This window comes from Crinia signifera, chromosome 8, assembly GCF_055691185.1.
Source record: "Crinia signifera chromosome 8, ASM5569118v1, whole genome shotgun sequence".
Lineage (NCBI taxonomy): Eukaryota > Metazoa > Chordata > Amphibia > Anura > Myobatrachidae > Crinia > Crinia signifera.
Genome location: NC_139224.1, coordinates 60,883,872 through 60,905,406, shown reverse-complemented (window position 1 = coordinate 60,905,406; position 21,535 = coordinate 60,883,872). Strand labels below are relative to the sequence as shown.

The 21,535-nt window shown below is 47.4% G+C and overlaps 1 protein-coding gene across 3 annotated transcripts in view; it reads left to right on the top strand.

Moving 5' to 3' along the window:
• The window catches only part of FAM227A (family with sequence similarity 227 member A), a 72,954-nt gene that overhangs the window by 34,393 nt on the left and 17,026 nt on the right, over window positions 1-21,535 (top strand). For all 3 annotated transcript variants that reach the window (XM_083156533.1, XM_083156535.1, XM_083156534.1), the window contains exons 9-11: window positions 2,885-3,014; window positions 8,497-8,592; window positions 13,609-13,691. In XM_083156533.1, the coding sequence (XP_083012659.1) occupies window positions 2,885-3,014; window positions 8,497-8,592; window positions 13,609-13,691 (309 nt within the window). The remainder of the gene's footprint in view (window positions 1-2,884; window positions 3,015-8,496; window positions 8,593-13,608; window positions 13,692-21,535) is intronic.

Sequence of the window (21,535 nt, the reverse complement as noted above, 5' to 3'; positions counted from 1 at the left end):
GAAAAAGCTGTTAACCAAAATACATTATACTTATAGTTCACATAATAGATAATATATGAATGTATTAAAAATTTACATTTAATGATATATAATACTCTAAAAATACACATAAACAAATATATACATATATATATATATCTTATATATTTAGCCAGATCTGTCACTCATCCCCTGTGTGTATAACGTTCGCGCCCAGCGTTATACACAAACCCGCCCCCCCTAGGCACAAGACCAGTGTTATACACACCACCACCCCCTTTACATCACCTCCCCCTGCCCAGCCAGGGCTACATGACACGCCCACCATGGTGTAGGTGAGTGGCACCCCCCCTGCCGCGATTCAGGGCAGCCCCCCTCCCGTGTTACGCGAACCCCCGCCACCCCCCCTCCTGCGATTCATGGCCGCTCCCGCGATTCACGGCACCCCCCAACCCTCCCGTGATTCACGGCCCCGCTCCCGCAATTCACGGACCCCCACAACCACCCCCTCCCGCAATTCTCGGCCCCCCGTGACCCCCCCTTCCTGCGATTCATGCCCCCCGCGCGATTCACCCATAACACCACCACACACACACCCCCCGCGATTCCCAGCACCCCCCACGCTTTGCGCCCTCTCGCGATTCACGGACCCCCACAACCCCCCTCCCGCAATTCACGCCCCTCCGAGCCCCCCTTCCTTGAATCACGCGCCCCCCCTCTTCCCGTGATTCACGGCACCCCCTCCCGCTATTCACGGGCCCTGCGACCCCCCCCCCCGTCTCACGATTCACGGACCCCCACAACCCCCACTCCCGCAATCTGCTGACCCCCCCTCCCACGATTCACGCCCCCCCACTGGCCCTGGCTGCCGCGCTGCAGTTTCCCCCACTGCCAGAACCCAGAAGTGTCCCCACGGTCCTCTGCACCAGTGCCACAACTTTTATCAATGTCTTGCCCACATACCACTATTATACAGCCTCCTGATCTCATGCACCCTCACTCCCTCCCAGTGGGAGGAGATGCCCACCCACTGCCGCGAGCTTCATACTGTCCCCCATCCTCCAGTTCTAGGGAAGCCCATCGACCATCAATGATTTTAAATGGCCGACGTTGAATACTTTTGCCATCAATGTGGGAGGACCAGATGGTTTCCCTACATCGAAGGCAAAGGAGAACCGATCAAGTTTCAATTTTTTTTAAGGTGCCGGGACACGGAGCATAGCTCCGCCCCCCCCACACACACCCGGAAGTCCCGCCACCGAGTTCTGATTGACCTACGGCCTATTCAGTCAGATATAATGGATGACCATCAATAGCTACAACAATCGATGGTTATCCAAGTAATATTTTACTACTATCGATGCCAGGGTGCAAAATCGCCATCAATGCCAACCATCGATGGCGTCTGCACCAATGGCCATCCCTACTCTGCAACAGCCAAAAACCTTTACTACCCCTCATGCCCACACCACCCTATCACTGCCCTGCCTCCTGTTCTCCTGCCCTGTAACTTCCGCCAGTGAGGACCCGCTCACCCCGTGTTGCCCACATTCCCCTATCATGCTTTACCGCCCAGCCTCCTGCTCTCATGCACCCTAACTCCCACCCAGTAGGAGGAGACACTGACTCAGGGCCACCATCCTGTACTCCTGTGCTGCCACACTGGACCCTCACCCACTGGCAGAAGCTGCACAGTGTCCCCCACTCTCCTCTTTAGTCCCCCGTATGCCCACACACCCCTATCACTACCCAGCTTCCTGCTCTCCTGAACTCTAACTTCCACCACTGGGGAGTCGCTGACGCTGTGTTGCCCACATACCCCTGTCACGCCTCATAGCCCAGCCTCCTGCTCTCATGCACCCTAACTCCCACCCAGTAGGAGGAGACACTGACTCAGGGCCACTGTCCTGTACTCCTGTGCTGCCACACTGGACCCTCACCCACTGGCAGAAGCTACACAGTGTCCCCCACCCTCCTCTTTAGTCCCCCTTATGCCCACCCAGCCTCCTGTTTTCCTGTGTCGTGACCTCCACCAGTGGGGAGCCGCTGACTCAAAAACACCCTACTATACTATTGCACACACACCTAAACAACACGCACGCACACCCCCCACACCCACAAATGTTACTGTACCCTCTACACTATCAATGTACATCTTACTCTGTAACTGCTTTTTAATTAAACAAAACAATACACACCCCCTTCCAAATCATATGCTCTCTATTTAACACATTTCACCTATAACTCAAGTTGCAATACAGGGCATCTTTCATACAATTCTAACCATATTTCTCACAATACAAACGTTCACAAATTAAGGGGGCGCAGCCCCTTTCCTTTACGCCGGTGTGAAGAGCGCCCATAGGGCGCGATGAATCACCTAATATATATATATACATACATATACACACACACACACACACCATTTAGTTAGTTTATAGAGGTGGATCTACAAATAATTTTAAAGAATGAAAAAGTACAAAATAAAAATGGAGATCAAAGTATATGTTCAAATGGTGTTAGATTGGTTGGTTTTTATTTTTTATGATGACACCTTTGTATGCAAACTCAATCATAATTTTTCTGCAGCTTAATTCTATACATATGTGGAAATCTTAGCAAAAAAGATAATATATACCCAATAAGCGCCTAAAGAGATTTTACTTGTTTTCCTACGGTTTGGAGGCATACCTAATGGTTTACAAGTAACACTGTATGAAACCATGTATTTTATTGGTCACATGCGCTATTATATGTGCTATTAAGATAGCCTTTTTGCGTTATTAAAATATTGCGGTCACATGCACTATTACAATATTAAATTTTATTGGTCACATGCGCTATATGTATTTTATTGGTCACACACGCTATTAAAGAAACTTTTTTTTAAACTTTTTCTTAACAGGTGTTCCCTTCTGTACTGAGTCAGGCAGTATACAGCAGTTTCTGCTTCTCCTTTCCGCAGTCCTTGAACCAGTTCCAATCAGATGACTTCAAGGCTCAGCTGTGTAATCTGCTGTGGCAGTGGATTGGTGGTGAGGTTTATGGGCTCTGGTGTTATGGAATTTTCATCTATTTTTGAATAAGAATTTGAAGGATGCATATGATTAACTAATGCATCTTCAGGGGAATCAAGCCTTTCATAGGATAGGATAGATCAGGGGTCTTCAACCTTTAAGACAACGTGGGCCACCTAAAAAAATCCAGTGAAGCCCGAGGGCCACTAAACTCTACTGCGGTATTTCGGACAGCCCCATAGAATCACAGCTCCCCTATAACATCAGCACAGTCCTTCATAGATAGTTGGCACAGCCGCCTATACTCAGCACAAACCCCCCCCCCACACACACACACACACAACCCAATAGTCATCAGCAGCCAATTTGGGATCCAGTGCAAACAGTGAAATATGTGGCCCCCATATATAATTTGATATTGAATAAATTGCACGCGCCGTAGGCGCACTCCAAAAAGGGGTGTGGCCTAATTATAAGGGCGTGGTCTAATTTTAAAGAGTGTGAACTAGCAGGAAAACAATTACCTGACACCTCTTTTGCAACCTGCATGACCAGACATTGGTTACCGCAGGAATGGTCTTTGTCCTCACACGCTTAAGTTGACTGAAGGCTGCACAGTGACGTATAAGCATGAAGGCCCAACACAGTGAACTAGTATGCCTCACAGATCAAGCCCAAACAATGAAAGGCTACTTAAATCAATATAAACTGTTACACATTGTGCATCACACCATAGTGCCCATTAGACATTATGCCACACACCGTAATACCTGTTGTACATTATGTCATACACCGTAATGCCCATTACACATTATGCCGCACACCGTGATGCCCATTACACATTAATCCACACAAAATTATGCCCATTGCACATTATGCCCCACACTGATGCCCATTATGCCACAGACCATAATGCCAGCAGTACACCTGCTTTTACATATGATGCCCCAGAAGTGCCCCTCACCCAATGCCCCAGCAGTGCCCCCACACAGTGCCCCAGCAGTGCCCCTCACACACAATGCCCCAGCAGTGCCCCTCACACACAATGCCCCTAGTAATGCCCCACACACAATGCCCCCAGTAATGCCTGCAGCTTTGCCAGGTCCCCTGCTCCAGCCAGCTGTACCTCCTCATCCTGCAGCTTTTCCGAGTCACCATCCATGCCTCCTCCTGCAGTTTCGCCGGGTCCCCTCCGCCAGCTGTGCCTCCTCCTCCTGCAGTTCCTGCACCAGGTCCCCTGCTCCCGCCAGCTGCGTCGCCTCCTCCCGCAGCTTCGCCGGGTCCCAACTCCCCAGCTCCCACCAGACGTGCCTCCTCCTCCCTCAGCCGCGCTGGATCCACTCCTCTGCCCTGCCTGCAGCCAATGAAAAATCAGGTAGGCGGCACCCGGGGGGACTCCATTACCCTGCCTCCCTCGGCAGCGTTTTCTTTTACTTAAAAAAAAAAAAAAATCCTGTGCATGGCTGGCCGGTGGGCAGAGGGCCACTGAGATCAGCTCCGTGGGCCACTCGTGGCCCGCGGGCCATGGGTTGAAGACCCCTGGGATAGATATTTCTATCTTGGGTTACAATCATTGTCAGCTAACCAGAATAAATTGTCTTGTGTAAAAAATCTTGGTGGGGGTGGAGCCAGGCTGTGACATCATTAAGCCCGCAATTTCCTGTAGAGAAGGAAAATATGCAACATTATTATAAATGTCTGAGTCTAACAATTATATGAATGATACGAATACTAAATTGCGCCCAATGAAAAAAAGAAACATATATTTAGTAACTTTCTTGCTCCTTATACATTCCTGTTTTCTGTTTGCCCTCTTTTTCCGATTGTATGCTTTGCCTTAAATCCTATATTTCTATTAAACTTATGTCTGGTGGTGGCAGGGGTGGTGGGGGGCTTTGGCTATATTATTTCAGAGGGATCTATGATATTTGATACATGACATGTTAGCAGACACCAAGGGACTCTTTTTGCTTGTGGATGTGGTGGTTATAGGAGTCCGCAAATATTTATCAACTTGTATGCCCAGAACATTTCTCCTAATCACTTTTTTTAAATCAAAGATGACTAAGCTGTTGGTCCATCGGACACAGGGGCATAACAGAACTTTGTGGGCCCCATAGCAAAAATTTTAAAGGAGGTTTTAGTAAAAACTCTGCACTTTGTAATCCTCCGCTGTGGAGGGTAACGCCAGAGGTAGCTTCTGGTAGCCTGATAATGACCTGCTGCGCTGTGCTGCCTCTTCTCCCAGTACCCCACTTGCTATGTCCTGCCCCTATACTTACCACGTTCTCAACAGATTGGTGGGTCCTCCCTCTTCTCCGGAGCTAGCTCTGTTTCGACTCCATGCATGTCAGTGACAGAACAACACTTTAATTAGGTATTATTAGACAATTCATTCTATCTTTGCTTTATCTGTTATTAAGATTTATCTTAAGATTTCTAGTGAGATCACTTAGGAAATGTCCTGAAATCGCCCCGTGTGTAGGCCCCATAAGTAGGGATGTGCACCGGCCACTTTTCGGGTTTTGGGTTCTGATTACCTTGAGGTTTTGGGTTCTAATGGGTTTTGGCAAAACACCTCCTAAGTGTTTTGTGTTTGGATTTTTTTGGGTTTTGGGTTCTGATCTTTTGTTAAAAAAGCATAAAAACTGCTAAAATCGCAGAATTTTGTTTTTTATTTTTTGCTCCTACGCTATATTAAACCTCAATAACATTCATTTCCACTCATTTCCAGTCTATTCTGAACAGCTCACACCTTACAATATTGTTTTTAGGGCAAAAGGTTGCACCAAGGTAGCTGGATAACTATTATAAGCCACACAAGTGTGCGGCACAAACACTAGACTGGTATGGCACACTTAGCATCCCCTCTAGGCTGATACTGCACACCTAGAATTACCCCTGGACTGATATGGCACAGGTAGCATCACACCTGGACTGATACGGCACATTTAGCATCACCCCTGGACTGATATTGCACACTTAGCATCCCCCCTAGTCTGATACGGCACACCTAGCATCACCCCTGGACTGATATGGCACGCTTAGCATCACCCCTGGACTAATACAGCACACTTGGCAGCACCCCATGAATTATATGGCAGACTTGGCTCACCCCAGGAATTATTTGGCAGACTTGGCTCACCCCTGGACTGATATGGCACACTTAGCATCACCCCTGGACTGATACGGCACACTTAACATCACCCCTGGACTAATACAGCACACTTGGCAGCACCCCATGAATTATACGGCAGACTTGGCTTACCCCAGGAATTATACGGCACAGATGGTGGCACCCCTGACCTGATACAGCACACATGGAATTAAAGGGCACAGATGGCGGCACCCCTGGACTGATACGGCACACATGGCGGCAGGCATGGAATTATACGGCAGACAAATTCCTGCAGTAAAAATAAAAATGTGTATTCTTTTAATTATAAAAAAGAGCAGCACACCTTACTTAGAAACACCCCATGAATTATACAGCACTCTTGGCTCACCCCTGGACTATTTAACAGCCCTTGCAGTAAAAAAAAAAAACACCTTATTTTTATTTTCATTAAAAAAAAGGGCAGCTCCCCTGGTCTGATATGGGACACATGGGGCACCCCTGGAATTATACGGCACACATGCGGGCACCCCAGGACTGATACAGGACACATGGGGGCACCCATGAAATTATATGGCACACATGCGGGCACCCCTGGACTGATACAGGACACAAGGGGGCACCCCTGGACAAATACAGCACACATGTGGGCACCCCTGTATGGATACAGTACACATGCGGGCACCCCTGGACTGATACAGCACACATGTGGGCACCCCTGGACAAATACAGCACACATGTGGGCACCCCTGGATGAATACAGTACATATGCGGGCACCCCCGACTGATACAGCACAAATGTGGGCACCCCTGGACAAATACAGCACACATGTGGGCACCCCTGGAGGGATACAGTACAAAAGTGGGCACCCTGGACTGATGCAGCACACATGCGGGCACCCTGGACTTATACTGTGCACTGGCAGCAGTCATTTAAAAAAAAATTGTTTTTGTTTTGCTTAATTAAAATAATGTAGCCCCCTCTGTAGCACTAGCAGCAGCCCCCTACGCATAAATCATCCCCCCCCAACATTTCATCCCCCCAGCATGTTTCCCCAGCAGCTCAGCTCAGCAGACACCACGGACACATCCGTGCTGTCTGAAATCACCAGCCTGTTTGAAAATAGCGCTGACCGCCGGGAACTATATATCCCCAGGTCTCGCGAGAATCCGACAGCAAGAAGATGACGTCCGAGCGCGTTTTGAACTTGCATTTGAAAAATGGCGGCGACCATCGAACTCCCTGGATCCGGCCTCGGATCAGGTAAGTTTGTGGGGGTTCGGATCTCTAGGATCCGAACCCGCTCATCTCTACCCATAAGAGCAGGGCTGGGCAATTGCGGCCCTACAGATGTTGATGAACTACACATCCCAGCATGCCTTGCATCAGTTTCAGCATGGCCACATAGCAAAACTAATGCAAAGCATCCTGGGATGTGTAGTTCATCAACATCTGGAGGGCCGCAATTGCCCAGCCCTGCATAAGAGGATGTGAGGTGAAGTCTGGGTGATGTGAAAGCATGGTAATTTAAGATCAGCTAGAATTGAATTGCCACTCTAGAGGACAATTAAATTAGGAGCTTAGCAATCATGCACATTGTGTCTTATTTTTACAATACACCTTCCTGAGAAATTTGAAATTCAATTTTAAAAGGCCAGTTTGCTGGCATCCTGACAATCTTGTGCATTCATTTTATGAGAGTGACAGGAATCGTTGCAATAAATATTGTGGAAATCATCTTGCCTCAAAAAATGTATTAACTAAGATAGCAGGACAATATAGCAGGCTTTCCTTTTCCATAAGCAAAGTACTGGAGGTTCCTAAAAATCATCAAATGATTTTATTATAGTAGAAAAAATGTCCCACTTCATTTAACCCATTTTTGTGGGGGTTTTTGTGACACTCTCCTAAAGATGACATCTTGCTTGTCCAAATTGTACTTTTTAAACTCATGCAAGTTTACCATTATTCACTGGGAGATGTGCACAGAAAATGGGAAACACATTTTGAATGTAATGGTTAGTGATTTGGATAGAGTTGTCCAGGTAGAAGCATGCGGTCAATTCTCTCCTTCGCGGAAAAGGCTGTGTTATCTGTAGGGCTGGGCTATGTGGAAGAATAGGGGATATTACATCACAGAAAAGAGGTAACCTGCAATGTTAGCCTCAGGCACAAGCCACACAAAATGTACTAATTCCAATGTGCTTGAGAATAACCTGGACATAGAACACTGGGAAAAGTCCAAAGTAAAACCATGCAAAGAGAAATGTCATACTCAGCTGCTCTTGTCAGAATACAGAAGCAAATGAGCTATTCCATGTTATCCCAAAACCCAAACCATGAAAAGTGTTGTTCATTATGTTTCTCTTTATTACCGTTTTTAGGTATTTGTCCTACTCCTGGCATCTATAATACTTGGAACTATGTAGCTCTGGAGCCAACTGATGACATGATACATGGTAAAGAAATGCAAAAGAAAGGTGAGCTACTTAAAGATGTTATGATCAGTAGAGACTCTATTGTATATAAGCTGTACATGACTATGGGCCTGATTCATTAAGGATCGCAGATGATAAGCTGCTTGCAGCAGCTCATTGTCTGTGATCTTTAGCAATGCAATGCAAATGCAGGAGGAGGTGCATAGAACCTCCTGGCTACATTTGTGATTGCACTAACCTGCAATAGCATGCTCCCCTCGCAGTCACATTACCCAGTGACTGGTCAGCCCTGATCAGGGCCCCTGGATAGTGGGACCCCCCCCCCCCAATTAAGGGTTCTGCCCCAAGCCTTCCGCCCCAAGACACCCCTGCAAAATCAAATATAACCGAAACGATCAATGGTATCTGTGCTACTAAAAAATCACCTCTATTCTTCATGACACTCCCTCCAAATTTATTAAGATTTGGTCGCCATGGACTGACCATTTCCAAGCTGGGGCTCCGTTGACTATCTCATAATATCTATGTCTCCTTTTTATTACTCTGACAGCCGTCGACCACTCCACTACGTATCCTCTCTTGCCTTTTTTACTCTAACCTAACTTCTCCTTCCCCCCTTTCTCTCACTCTTATTTCCCTATTATTTCACCCATGCTTCTAATAATTTGGCCTTTGTTACTGTTTTTATTTTATTTCTCTCTTTTTCTCCTCTTATTAAGGGGCATACACATGTAGAGATGTGTGCTAAGCAATTTTGCTAAGCTATTTAGGGTAGGGGATTTCCCTGTGTCCAGATCGCCCATGGGGAGCACATACACATGCACAGATTTGTGCTAAGCAATTTTGCTTAAGCAAAAAAAAAAAAAAAGGCCGGGTAGTGGTTCAGAATGAGAGATCTCGATCACTATAGCTCATTTTATACACACGGAGAGATTTGCAGTAACTTGCTAAGCAATTTGAATAGATTTTGACTGTATGCACTGACTTAACTAGCAGGCGCACCATCGCTTGGGGGCATACACACGGAGAGATCTGTGCTTACTTTCTAAGCAATCTAGTCAGATTTCTTAGCAATGAGCACATCGCTCCGTGAGCCCCTTAACGATTCTATGTTTACATGTCAACTATTTTACTGTCTTTACAGTTTTATTGACTTTCTTTGTATAGCTGTGATCCTGTTTCTTTTGCGCATTTGTGAATGCTATACTATACATGTCTTATCTTTTTATCTAGTATTGTATCTATTTTTCTGAACTGTATCTATATTGACGTTTCGAAATGCAAATAAACAAATTTTCTCCCAAAAAAATAAAAATAAAAATATTTAATTGTACTTTATTGTTATCATTAAATTGATTGTAAAGCACATATCTAAACACTACTGAAGCACTCGGGTGGTATCCCACTTTTCTAATGCGTCCTCCGATAATTCTTATATTTCTATCGCTCACTAACTAGAAGGATTTATTAGAGGTACTGCATACACCTTACTATCACCCCCACCTCTTAGCACAATCTGAGATCTTACATTACCATATATATATATATATATATATATATATATATATATATATATATATATATATATTTGCTCTTTCTGGCGCATGCCACCAAAATGTCTAATTACATATCTTCTAAGATCAAGTACTAAGGGCAAAAACAAAAAGCAACCCATTGAAATGACTGAGACTGGTACCTCATCTCTGCCATTTCCAAAGATATTTAAAAAGTAAGTTGTTTGCGGGTAAAAAGCCCCTCCTGTTTCCTGCAGAAACAGCTTCATACTCTTGCACACTTTCAATCACTGATATATAGATAAGTTATTATGTGCTTACATGCATAACCAGGCAGAATAAAACAAACTGCCTACAGTTTAGCAGTTTTATAAAATAAGGGTCATTATATAAAATAAGAATATAACATGTATATATACTGTATGGTGGTGATGATCCATGTTGCATAATTCTTGCTATTTGTTATACTGTTCCTTTATAAATTGATTACTTGCACAAATTTGCTGAGAAATGCCCATTTTCAGACTAAGGGGGAGATTCAATCGCCGTCGAGCATCTCCCGTGGGGGAGATGCTCGACGGGCCCTATTCAATGCTGTCTTCCCCGACAGCATTGAACAGGGTTTCCTGTCAGAACGAGCCCGACATCTCTAGCTGTCGGGCTCGTTCTGCCGAGAACAGCCGGGAAGTGACGAGCTGCCGGATGCAGCTCGTCACTTCCCGGCCGCAACTCGCGGCCACGCCCCCTTCTCGCCGCTCGGCGGCCGGGACATTGAATCCCGACTGCCGAGCTCCAGGCGAGCTCACCGAGAACGGGACAGGGGCACGGCTGTCGCGCTAGCTCGACAGCCGTGCCCCTGACATTGAATACCCCCCTAAAGATGCGTACACACAGGGGAGATATATTGCTCAGCAATATATTGCTAGCAATATATTGCTGAGCAATATATTGCTCGCTGTCTCCTTTTCATCAGCGACCAGAGATGGAAATGGAACCTCTTCCGGCGGTGCCACAGAGCAGGAGCGATTAGAACGGGGCTGAAAACGGGAGCGCGCATCCAGCGATTTAACGCCGGGGCACACTCCCATCACTGGCAATATGGTCGCCAGCGACAATATTCCCAGCGATTTCAGCCCTTATCGCAGCCGTGTGTACATGGCTTTAAGTTCAAGAATCTCAGTGCTCTGTGTTTGTGCCCCCACATTTATTTATTTATGTATTAACAGTTTCTTCCATTGCAATTTACAATTAGAAACAGTGATTAAAACAAACTGCGCAGTCATATAAAAAAAAAATAGGAAAGCCCTGCTCGCAAGCTTACAATCTAAAGGGAAATAGGCATTGATACACAAGGATAGGTATCATAATGGTCCACCAAATTGCAAAGGTTCTTGGTGGGCTGTATGGCAAGGTGACCCAGCAATGTTGGCCTGGGGTCAGAAGGATAGAAAAGTGAGAAAAAGAAAATAAGTGAGGATATGTGTGGACTTGGGGTACATTGGGGATGTAATTGTATAGGAAACGTTAATGAAGGTTATGTGGGCAGTTCTGGAATTTGATAGGCTTACCTGAAGAAGTGAGTTTTCGGGAATGTTTTTAGATTTGGAGACTAGAGGAGAGTCTTATTGTGTGTGGTAGGGCATTCCACAGAGTGGGTGCTGCCCGAAGAACGTCCTTCATTCGTGAATGGCAGCGAATAATGAAGATCTTGTGAAGAAGGAAGAGGTCAGGTTGGGAGATATTTTAAGATATGAGAAGAGATGTATGTTGGTGTAGTTTGGTTTATGATCTTGTGTGTAAGTAAAAGTATTTTATATTGACTACGATAGAATACAGGTAACCAATAGAAGGACTAACAGAGCGGTTTTGCCTATTGAGGAAGGTAAGCCTTGTAGCCATTCATGATGGATTGTAGTGGTGACCGTCTTTAATGAGGATGACCAGTAAGGAGACTATTGCAATAATCAATGCGGGAGATGATGAGAGCATCAATTAGAGTTTTTGCAGTGTCCCTGTTTTCTATTCGATTTTGCCTATAGAAGCAAAATCTTATCGAAATTGAATGGTTTTTAGGACACTTTCGACTGGTATTCAATTTAATGTGCGCTCCCGATTTCTCTATATCGAAAAGAAAAATAGACTGTGCAGCCAAGGAAATATCATATACAATCCCTTAAACTGAATGTGTACACTGTAAAATTGATTTCGAATCAAATGTAAAAGTACAGATCTAATGCCAGATCTACTGGAAAGACCTAATGCCAGATCTAATATAAAACTGAATCTAACATCGAATCTGTAGCTGTGTACACATGCATCGATTTTGGGCTATTTTTGATTTGATTTTGCTTATAGAAGTAAAATCAAATCCACATCGAATGGTTTTTAGGACACTTTCGACTGGCATTCAATTTAATGTGCGCTCCCGTTTTCTCTATATCGAAAAGAAAAATAGACTGTGCAGCCAAGGAAACATCATATACAATCCCTTAAATTGAATGTGTATACTGTGAAATTGATATCGAATCAAATGTAAAAGTACAGATCTAATGCCAGATCTACTGGAAAGACCTAATGCCAGATCTAATATAAAACTGAATCTAACATCGAATCTGTAGCTGTGTACACATGCATCGATTTTTGGCTATTTTTGATTTGATTTTGCTTATAGAAGTAAAATCAAATCCACATCGAATGGTTTTAGGACACTTGATCTGCATTCGATTCGATGCGCGCTCCCGTTTTCTCAAAATCGAACAGAAAATTCTACTGTGCAGCCAAGGAAATATCGAATTCAATCCAGTAAATCAAATGTGTACAATGTACCATGAATGTAAATCGAATTCAATATCTAATGCAAAAGTACAGATCTAATGCCAAATTGAATGGGAAGATCTAATGCCAGATCTAATAGAAAATCAAATATAACATTGAATCAAAAGCAATTCAAAGCGTGTGTACATATCTTAAAGCAAATCAAAGCATGTTTACATAGCTTTAGTTGTATTTCAGATATGTTTTTAGAAGCATGGGTACTTATGTAATATCTGGGCTCCCGTTTTTCTTATGAGACTGCATCCCCTCGCCACGCTTCGGGCACGGTGGCTCGCTGCGCTCGCCACACTATATAAAATCAACTCCATGCGTAGTTGGATAGTAGGGATATGAAAAAATGGGGTGCATTTAACATGGGAGCCCAGATAATACATAAGTACCGAAGCATGTAGCATGATTTTGAGACAGATTGAATGTGGGGAACAGGGCAACAGGGATGACACCTAGGCAGCGAGCTTGGTGGGTAGGATTGATAGTTGTGTTCTCAACAGTGACAGATATCAGGTTTATACCTACAATTTGTTGGTGGAAATATAACGAATTCTGTTTTTGTTTTTTTTTCAGTTTGAGGTGGAACTGTGGTCTGTCCATATGTGGTTGCACCTTCACAACAAGACTTTTAATACACTCCATAGTTTAAGTTTTCCCTAATTTTGTAACCAGTGATCATAATGAGAATCATATTTTTTTTCTTTTACAAATAATTTAGGTTCAACAAAAAAAGGTGGAAAGAACCTAAAGGGAGATGTTGTAAGACAATTCTCATCCTGTACTGGATCAACAGTCAAAAAGGTAAAGAAGACAAACTTACTATATTACTTCTAAATGCCTATTACTATTTGATATCATAATATTATCTTTGACATTGCTACTTTTTACCATTCTTCAATTTATCACATGGCTGTGATACGAGACGGATTATGTGAATTAACACAAAGTAGTGTAAGGAAAGGGGGCTGTAATTGAATAGCCACCAAAATTAAAGGCTGAGGCTACCACCCTTTTCCTAGCACAATAGATTACCATTTGTAACTGAATCCGGCCCTAAGGGTGACAGAGGCAGATCAGTGGCTCTGCTGTGTAGCTTTCCTGTATTTTTTTTTTAATAAACAGCATAAAAAATTGATCTGAGAGGAATAGGATTCTCAGTTAAAGTTAATTTAACTCTGGCGTGGGAAGAATCGGAGGAGGGGTAGCAATGTATGTAAAGAAAAGCATAAATGCTACTTTAATACAAAACATTGAAGAAAAAACTGAGGCCCTTTGGGTGACCATAGAAATGGAGGAAAAGGACACTATTCGCACTGGGATAATCCAGGCCAGGGGCAGAATTTGGACAGGAGCCTATTGCTTGATGTCACTAAAATGGCTTTAAAGGGAGAGGTCATAATCATGGGAGACTTTAATCTACCTGATGTGAATTGGGAGAAGTCTTTTGCAAGATCAACTACAAGTGGCAAATATCTAAATTCCCTACAGGGAGCATCTCTCAAGCAATTGGTGAGGAAGCCTACTCACAAAGACTCAATATTAGATTTAATACTCACAAATGGTGACAGGATATCAGACATATATGTGGGTGAGTGTGACACCCCAGAATTGAGGACGCCCCTTTTTTACAGCCTTGGGTACCCCTTTGGACAACTCCCTATATTGCCCCAGTGACTCGGACACAAGGGTTGCCAGGCAACCACCTTGCCGGGCATCCCGAGGCACAGCAGAGAAAGAGGGCCTGTGATTGGTGGCGCTGAGCAGGTGCCCCCTGCGTGACCTGCAGCAACACCTTCATTATGAGAACTCCCTTGGGATTGGGAGAAGAGGGGGAGAGCGCGAAGAAGGAGAGGCGGGACTGACCTGGCTAGGTGAGCGAGGAAGCCTGGGCTGGTGTAAGTCCAGGGAGAGGTTGGAGGAAGAGCCCGGCGCAAGTGACAGGCAGCCGTATCCAGCCGCGTGATTGAACATTCAGAGACGGAAGAGGGAGAGAGGCGCCGGGGAACTGCGGTGCCCAGCCCCGACAGCACGCCAGCTGCGCGACGTCAGCGGGACCAGGCGAAGCCGGCGGGAGCTCAGCCTAAAGACTGGAGCCCGCACGCACAGGAGAAGGCAGCGTGTGCAGCAGCAGCAGCAGAGGCAAGTCCCGGGCAGAGTCAGCGCGAGCGGCAGCAGTGTCCAGCGCCCGACACCAGAGCTCCGGTACAGCGGGATTGACAGCTCAACCCGGCGCGCAGAGAGTGACGGCGGCCGCGACTCCCTGCAGCTGACCGGACGCCGGGAAACAGGAGAAGAGAGGACTGGGCCTCAGTAGCAGCGTTTCGGCCCAGCAGTGCGGCAGTGTCTAAGCGCTGCGGAGAGGGAGCAGAGGCGAGCAGCGCAAGTCTAAGGCGCACACTCTCCGACGGCAGCCTGCAACCCCAGCGCCGCACAGTACCAGAGAGGGACAGCGCATGGCTGAAGGAGGCCAAAGCCAACAGACAAGTGCCCAGCAGCCAAGTGAGCCCAGCGGTGGGCCCCTGACGGCAGGTGCCGCACCAGACAGAGTAAGTGCTGCACAGCAGTCCTGATCCCGCATTAGCAGACCCTTGGCGTCATGCTGCCCCATTCACAGGGCCCATTAGAGTGTACCAGTCTAGGCACTGACGGCCAGCAACTGGGTCCCGGACTGTATCCCCAATAGTCACAGACTGACACCACAGCTACTTGCCTCATAATCCCTGATGTCACTGCCCCTGCGTGTGGAATATAAGGATGTGATTAAGTTGTCAGCCTTAGAGACCAGCAAGCCAACAGCGCCATCTGGTGACGAAGAGTAGGAAGTGCTCTCGCCCTATCTGTTCTATAAAGGACATTGCAGCCCCTTTCAGTAATATTTGGGACTCTTCCCCTTTCGGCCAACTGAGGAGGACTGTTATCCCTCGGGTCATATTTGCTGCCCAGTGACCAAGGAGAGGCCTCCAACGAACTCTGAACTCTGGTGCACAGGTCTGTCTTAGAGACAGTAGGTGATCATAGGAACTGGGTACCCAGTAGTGTAGTATAGTTCACAGTAACGTATAAGTTAATGTGATGGTTAATTATCTTACATTGTTGCAAAGTGATAACCGTGCTTGATTGAATTGATATTAGAATTGTTTAGGCTAAAATGTGATTATATTCTGCTGTAGAGTAAGTCGGTACTCAGACATCCAGATGTGCCTTATTTTATTATTGTAAATCTGCTGTGTTATATTACGGTGCACCCCTTTTAGTGCCATCTATGCCGTAGGTAGCCCTGCCTGCTACCCGACCTCAAGTATCTGATTTAATCTTAAAATAAATTCCGTTGCACCGTTTCTGTGGTCTGGTTCTTGTCCCGTGTCCGGCAAGAAGAGACGAAGAAGAGAGTCAGAGTGCAAGGTAAAGGGGTTACTGGCCGACCTTTCCGGGGTACCACATCTAAGTTTGGCGTCCACGAACAGGACCGGAAAATGTCGGAAGCCGGTACTCCACCACCATCACCCCGCAGACGTCTTCCACTACTACCAGAGGACAAAGAACCACCGAAGGCAGCGGCGGCACAGATCACGATGCCCTACTACTTCGGGGCCACGTGGCTACTCACATTCTCGGGAGACACGCGGACGAAAGGCACAAGCACTTTTAAGGCATTCAAGGACCGCATGAATTCGACGTTCACCCTATACCAACTGAACGAAGAGCAAAGCAAAGAAATACTGTTGGCACAACTGAGAGGGTCCGCCCTGAGAGAAGTAAAATCATGGTCAGAAGGCGACAAGGAGACAGCGGACAAGATACTAAAAAAACTGGCGAAGATCTTCGATGCCAAAACCGTGCCAATGCTGAAGAGCAGGTTATACGCCAGGAAGCAGAAGCAGGGAGAATCACTGCGTGATTTCGCACTGGCATTACATGAGGCCATGAAGGCAGTACAAGCCGCAGACCCAAGAGAAGTACAACTAGCGGATGAAATGTTGATAGATCTCTTCGTAGAAGGGGCAAGAGAAGAAACCACCCGCGCCCAGCTCCGAATGATAAAGCGGCAAGAACAAGGCGGCACATTTGAGGAACTTAAGGAATCAGCACTACAGGTGTTGGAAAAAGTCCAGAATGAAGATCCGGAAGAAGGAGCTACGGCGGAGGAAGAAGAGACGGAGGATCACTGGGAAGCCAGACGCCAGGGACCTGGTGGCGCGAAGAAGAGAACAGTACTTCAAGAGGCGCAGTCGCCGGCAGGCCCAGATCCATTGTCCGCCATCAATAGCAAGCTCACGGAACTGGCTCTAAACGTCGCCAGAATGGGACAAAGGCTGGAGCAGAACGAAGCCAGACAAAATGAGTGGCGCCCGCAAAGAGAGAGAGGAAGTGGACCGCGGTGGAGCACACCCAGAGAATCGGGAAGAGGCCCAATCGATTGGTTCGATGAAGAGGGTAGGCCGATATGCCGAAGATGTCAGCAGAGTGGACATATCAAAAGAAATTGTCATCAGAATACTTTAAACGAGGAGGCCCCGAGGAGGAGGACCGACCCTCGGGAAGAGACCCACTATTAGGTCCGCAGAAACAAAACTGGTGGCCCCGCTCCATACAAGATCCATTGATCAGTCCGCCAGAGCTCGTGCAAAGTCAGACCACGGCGAAAAGACCACGTGACACGGAGGATCGACGAGTCAGAACAAGAAGAGTGACCGGCCAGGTATCGTGGTTCAGTGTAGCACGTGGCTATGGCTTCATAAGGGGAGATAACAGGAAGACCGTATACGTGCACTACACTGGTATCCAGAAGACCCCTAGGAACAAATACTTCCGAACCCTGGAAAAAGGAGAATGGGTCGAATTCGAAGTGACCAATGGAAGGAGAGGTATCAAGGCAACTAACGTAACAGGCCCCGGTGGTGCTGCAGTAAGAGGCAACAGATATGCAACTATCCACAGTCAACATCGACACTTCATGCACCAGCCATATGGTCAGCACCACCTGAAGAGGAGAAGGTCGCAGGATGTTTGTGGCGAGATTGACCGGCCCATCAGTAATCATCCCCGGCCTGACCAGATGCCACAATCACCAGAACCCATTAGGCCACCGCCTCAACCTTACTTTCCTGTGGAGACCCCAAAAGAAGCGGAAAAGGCCAAAGCCCAGCCGAAAGAAGTGAGGTCAGGAAGCGAACACAAGTACACCGCAAGAATGGTAGATACGGGTGATCGGACAGCAGCTCTACAGCAGACAGGTACCAGTACTGCCGAACGGAAGAGATGCCTCGAAGTTGTGGCCCACATGACCATGGCAAAGAAAATGGAGCCATTGGAACCTGGAAGCCCAAAGGCAACTGTGCCACCGCCCAAAGCAAAGGTCACTACGGAAATCACCAACACAGCTGAAAAGGCCGAAACCCATCCCATGGAAGAGAAAACTGGTACAGACCAGGAGTACACAACAATTACAGGAGAAGAATTCGTGTGCATGATACAACAGGCCATCAACAGGTCCAGAAAGAGTGGAAAGGGGGCACCACGTACCCATTGCCGACCGCATGCTGTGATCTAAGGTGCAGTCGAAGGGCCGCTTCAAAAGTTAGGAGGTCTGAGCGATGCACAAAAGAGGTGTTACCAGTCTGGTATAGAATGTAAATAATATTTGAATGCAAATTCTCCACCATTTGTATGTATGTAAATTTGTGTACCGTGTTAAGACTTGTAAATATGTGATGCTGTATATGGCCCATTTCTGTAAGGACAATTAGGGCCTTACCTTCAGGTTCGGGACTCTTATTCAGGACTTTTGCCAACCCTTAACTTGATGCCCGAGGACTGGCATCATTCGAGCAGGGGGACATGTGACACCCCAGAATTGAGGACGCCCCTTTTTTACAGCCTGGGGGTACCCCTTTGGACAACTCCCTATATTGCCCCAGTGACTCGGACACAAGGGTTGCCAGGCAACCACCTTGCCGGGCATCCCGAGGCACAGCAGAGAAAGAGGGCCTGTGATTGGTGGCGCTGAGCAGGTGCCCCCTGCGTGACCTGCAGCAACACCTTCATTATGAGAACTCCCTTGGGATTGGGAGAAGAGGGGGAGAGCGCGAAGAAGGAGAGGCGGGACTGACCTGGCTAGGTGAGCGAGGAAGCCTGGGCTGGTGTAAGTCCAGGGAGAGGTTGGAGGAAGAGCCCGGCGCAAGTGACAGGCAGCCGTATCCAGCCGCGTGATTGAACATTCAGAGACGGAAGAGGGAGAGAGGCGCCGGGGAACTGCGGTGCCCAGCCCCGACAGCACGCCAGCTGCGCGACGTCAGCGGGACCAGGCGAAGCCGGCGGGAGCTCAGCCTAAAGACTGGAGCCCGCACGCACAGGAGAAGGCAGCGTGTGCAGCAGCAGCAGCAGAGGCAAGTCCCGGGCAGAGTCAGCGCGAGCGGCAGCAGTGTCCAGCGCCCGACACCAGAGCTCCGGTACAGCGGGATTGACAGCTCAACCCGGCGCGCAGAGAGTGACGGCGGCCGCGACTCCCTGCAGCTGACCGGACGCCGGGAAACAGGAGAAGAGAGGACTGGGCCTCAGTAGCAGCGTTTCGGCCCAGCAGTGCGGCAGTGTCTAAGCGCTGCGGAGAGGGAGCAGAGGCGAGCAGCGCAAGTCTAAGGCGCACACTCTCCGACGGCAGCCTGCAACCCCAGCGCCGCACAGTACCAGAGAGGGACAGCGCATGGCTGAAGGAGGCCAAAGCCAACAGACAAGTGCCCAGCAGCCAAGTGAGCCCAGCGGTGGGCCCCTGACGGCAGGTGCCGCACCAGACAGAGTAAGTGCTGCACAGCAGTCCTGATCCCGCATTAGCAGACCCTTGGCGTCATGCTGCCCCATTCACAGGGCCCATTAGAGTGTACCAGTCTAGGCACTGACGGCCAGCAACTGGGTCCCGGACTGTATCCCCAATAGTCACAGACTGACACCACAGCTACTTGCCTCATAATCCCTGATGTCACTGCCCCTGCGTGTGGAATATAAGGATGTGATTAAGTTGTCAGCCTTAGAGACCAGCAAGCCAACAGCGCCATCTGGTGACGAAGAGTAGGAAGTGCTCTCGCCCTATCTGTTCTATAAAGGACATTGCAGCCCCTTTCAGTAATATTTGGGACTCTTCCCCTTTCGGCCAACTGAGGAGGACTGTTATCCCTCGGGTCATATTTGCTGCCCAGTGACCAAGGAGAGGCCTCCAACGAACTCTGAACTCTGGTGCACAGGTCTGTCTTAGAGACAGTAGGTGATCATAGGAACTGGGTACCCAGTAGTGTAGTATAGTTCACAGTAACGTATAAGTTAATGTGATGGTTAATTATCTTACATTGTTGCAAAGTGATAACCGTGCTTGATTGAATTGATATTAGAATTGTTTAGGCTAAAATGTGATTATATTCTGCTGTAGAGTAAGTCGGTACTCAGACATCCAGATGTGCCTTATTTTGTTATTGTAAATCTGCTGTGTTATATTACGGTGCACCCCTTTTAGTGCCATCTATGCCGTAGGTAGCCCTGCCTGCTACCCGACCTCAAGTATCTGATTTAATCTTAAAATAAATTCCGTTGCACCGTTTCTGTGGTCTGGTTCTTGTCCCGTGTCCGGCAAGAAGAGACGAAGAAGAGAGTCAGAGTGCAAGGTAAAGGGGTTACTGGCCGACCTTTCCGGGGTACCACATGAGAACCTAGGATCCAGTGATCATCAAGCTGTATGGTTTAGTATCAAGGCAGGATCCAACTCCAATCACACAAAAACTAAGGTGTTGGATTTTAGGAAGGCTGACTTTGCAAAAATTTAAAAAAAAGATGTTTAAGCGATTCATTCGCGGATTGAAGGAACTTGAAAGGAGTGCAGGAGAGGTGGAAAAATTAAAAAGTGCAATACTAAAGGCAACGGACCTTTGTATCAAAAGGGTTAAGAAAAGCACAAGGAAAAGGAAGCCAGTGTGGTTTACAAAAGAGGTATCATCTAGTGTAAAAGCAAAAAAGATGGCAAGTACTTATGTAATTTCACGGCGCCCGATTTTTCCATCGGGTCGGAAAAATCGCGTTGATCGCATCGCATGCGACCAAATCGCGCATGTGATGCGATCTACGCAATTTTTCCATAGGAATCAATGTTAAATGGTTCCAAATGTTTCCTGACACCCCATTTCACATTAGGGGCAATGTTAAATGCCCCCCAGGCCCCCCCATTAGGTGTATGCCCCCTCATTATTAACGCCACCCCACCATCAACGCCAACCCGAAGCGTAGCGAGCCCGCGAGGGGCGGCGGTACGCGTCCTCCGACCTTTTCATACCCCCACTATCCACCTCGGCGTGGAGTCGATTTTATATAGTGTGGCTGGCGCAGCGAGCCACCGAGCCCGAAGCGTGGCGAGGGGAGGCGGAATACAAGCCTGAAGCGTGGCGAGTGCAGCGAGCCCCGCGAGGGGATGCGGATTACTTAACATGTATTTCACTTCCCCTCGCGGGGCTCACTGCGCTCGCCACGCTTCGGGCTGGTATTCCTCGTCCGCTTGCCACACTTCGGGCTCGGTGGCTCGCTGTGCTCGCCACACTATATAAGATCAACTCCACGCCGATGTGGATAGTGGGGGTATGAAAAGGTCGGAGGACGCGTACTGCCGCCCT